General features: G+C 35.6%; 1 protein-coding gene across 1 annotated transcript in view; it reads left to right on the plus strand.

Annotated features, from left to right (window-relative positions):
• Nucleotides 1-2,711, plus strand: part of LOC105272954 (probable G-protein coupled receptor CG31760) — a gene marked incomplete at both ends in the record, with an annotated part of 6,261 nt that extends 3,550 nt beyond the window's left edge. Inside the window, 7 exons of the mRNA XM_011315184.1 lie at nucleotides 342-533; nucleotides 608-740; nucleotides 973-1,126; nucleotides 1,201-1,310; nucleotides 2,091-2,305; nucleotides 2,387-2,525; nucleotides 2,597-2,711. Coding sequence (XP_011313486.1) covers nucleotides 342-533; nucleotides 608-740; nucleotides 973-1,126; nucleotides 1,201-1,310; nucleotides 2,091-2,305; nucleotides 2,387-2,525; nucleotides 2,597-2,711 — 1,058 coding nt within the window. The remainder of the gene's footprint in view (nucleotides 1-341; nucleotides 534-607; nucleotides 741-972; nucleotides 1,127-1,200; nucleotides 1,311-2,090; nucleotides 2,306-2,386; nucleotides 2,526-2,596) is intronic.
• Between the last annotated feature and the right edge of the window lie 13 nt (nucleotides 2,712-2,724).

Raw genomic sequence — 2,724 nt, forward strand, 5'->3', positions numbered from 1 at the left:
TTCCGCGAAATTCAATTACATAATTTTCGCGTCTTAAATATTCACGGATCATATGACGAATTAATTATTACTGATTGATAGCTGCATACAACGCAATTTATTTGTTCTCAAAAGTTCTTATCTTTCAATTTCTGTTTCAATTTTCTGTTCACGGAAATTTTGGTTTTATCTATTTTTGGTTTTATCTATTTTTGGTTTTATCTATTTTTGATTTTATCTATTTGAAAAATTCTAAACCGAATATTGTGGATTGAATATACGAGATATTTCCACCGATTACCCTTTCGTGTCAAAATCACTTTTGCGCACTCGTATGGAAATGCACTAATTTTAATAATTAATATTGGATAATTTGATTCAGTGTGTGTACAATGAAGCACATACACGTAAAAATAGAGGTAGAGGTGGTGCAACAGTTGGTCCTGGTTGGGTCAAAGGTGCGTATATCTGTAAATGCCGTGAGGGCTTTTATAGTCCCATCACTTCCATTAGAAATGGAGAAGCTGCTGTCTTTGATGGAGAACTCGTTGAGGGTATGTTATTGAGCTTGTAAACGGTTGTGACAGTGTTTGTAGTCATTCGATAAAATTGAGAGCTTTCCCTGCAGCTGTTTGGAAGGACATGCAGATGAACAAGAGCAGTTCGTATGACGAGAAGTTTCGGTGCCTCAAATGTGCCCCAGGCTGTCTAACATGTCGAGGACCTGAACCCTGTCTCGCTAGTTACAGTTGGCCTTTTAGGTAAATTCATAAATAATTATTTTTTTAAATTAAATAATTAACTAATTAACTATTAGTTATCCATTTTATCGTAATTACTTCGTGAAATTATAATCTACCGATTGAGTTTAATTGTTCTGTTTATAATTCGGATAATCGGAATGAAAGGATTTCTCGAGTTGAAAATTACATGATAGGATTTGAATATTTTATTGCAATAATTGATTATTTGTTCTTAAATTTGTAATTGTAGGATCACATTGTTGTCTTTCTCGGTATTCTGTGCTTGCTGCGCAGTTCTCCTTATCGTCTACGTCTATCAGCATCGTAAGCTCAAAGTTTTCAAAGTTGCCTCACCAATTTTTCTCTCCATCACACTCCTTGGTTGTGCCATAATGTACCTCGAGGTATTTATTCTTCAATTTTTCTTTGGAAATCGCAACAAACATCGGGGAATACAATTAAATTTTTCCAATTTCAGATGGCTGCCATTTTTCCAGTGCTAGATTTATATTCCTGCATTGCTACAAAGTGGACGAGGCACTTGGGGTTCTGCGTCTCCTATACAGCACTTTTAATGAAGACCTGGAGGTAATTCAAACTTTTCTCCATTTTATTTCTAGCTTTGGGGATATTTCTATAAGTGAATAGTAAAAGTATATATAATATCATTAGAAGGTTTTCGAGGAATATCTCGGATTCTGTGCCAGATAGCGAAATGTTTGTAAGAACTTTTTTGCAGTTTTCATTCTATTATACAAAAGAGGTCATGAGGAAATTTTCGCTATCTCTCTTAGATTAAGAGATATTTTTCGAAAGGCTGACACCCTCCACCGGTTCACTGATGAATTCAATCCATAGAAATTCTCAGGCAGTACTTAATGGTACACAGAAGAAATAGACCACAAAAAAATAGTCCACACATCCAAAATGTGTTTTCAACCCACTCAAAATAATAGACCATAGGAAAATTAATACGCGTCTGTTTTTTCCGCGATTTATTTTTTTCAGGAATTCGTACTTAGTATGGTACGCAAAATATATCGATTTCTTGACGTCCACAAAAGTAATCCCCAGCTCGCTCAAGCGAATCAGAACAATCTACTGCACTTAGGGATATTGTTTAAAAAATAATTGAAGGCAACGAGATTTTGCCAGTATATTAATTCTACACTGAAAACAATTTATATCATAATCCTTTCATTTGTAATATTTAAAAAAATACTATAATGATGTCGTAATATCTCGACTTGTAACATTTTTCGGGTTACTAATTTCGCGGAGTAATGTAATTACATTATAATATTTTGAGGGGTAATTATTATTATTAATATTATTGAATAAAATTTAGAGCGTTCACCCTGTTCGCAGAGTATCACTGACGTATCGCGTTAAGAGTGCACACAAAGTCAAACTCACTGACAAACAGCTCCTGCAGTGGATGGTACCGGTTCTCCTGGTGATGCTGATTTATCTAGGCACTTGGACCCTCAGTGCGCCTCCCGATGCCAAAGTCATCGCAGACGGTCAGGGTTTAGAGTTTTATCAATGTGAATACAACTGGTGGGATCATAGTTTAGCAATTGGTAATTTGTAACTCAGATGACAAATGATTTCAACGTATTTTTCTGTAGATTAGTGGGATTTAAACGAGGAAAATGTTCCAGGCGAAATTCTCTTTCTTGCCTGGGGCATTCGGGTTTGCTACAACGTCCGGAATGCTGAGAGCCTCTTCAACGAGGCTCGACTCATCAGTTACGCTATTTACAACATCGCCGTTGTGAATACCACAATGATTGCTATCCAGTGAGTCTATGATTTTTTATTGTAATAAATTTCTAAAAATAGCCATTGGAGATGTATTAACATTTTTATAGTCTCTTCATCTTCCCTCATGCGGGTCCAGATATGAAGTATGCCCTTGGCTTTCTTCGCACTCAGTTGTCAACTTCGGTTACAATATTTCTCGTCTTTGGTCCCAAGGTAATTATTTTATTATTTATAA

The sequence above is a fragment of the Fopius arisanus genome, unplaced genomic scaffold, assembly GCF_000806365.1.
Source record: "Fopius arisanus strain USDA-PBARC FA_bdor unplaced genomic scaffold, ASM80636v1 scaffold00469, whole genome shotgun sequence".
Lineage (NCBI taxonomy): Eukaryota > Metazoa > Arthropoda > Insecta > Hymenoptera > Braconidae > Fopius > Fopius arisanus.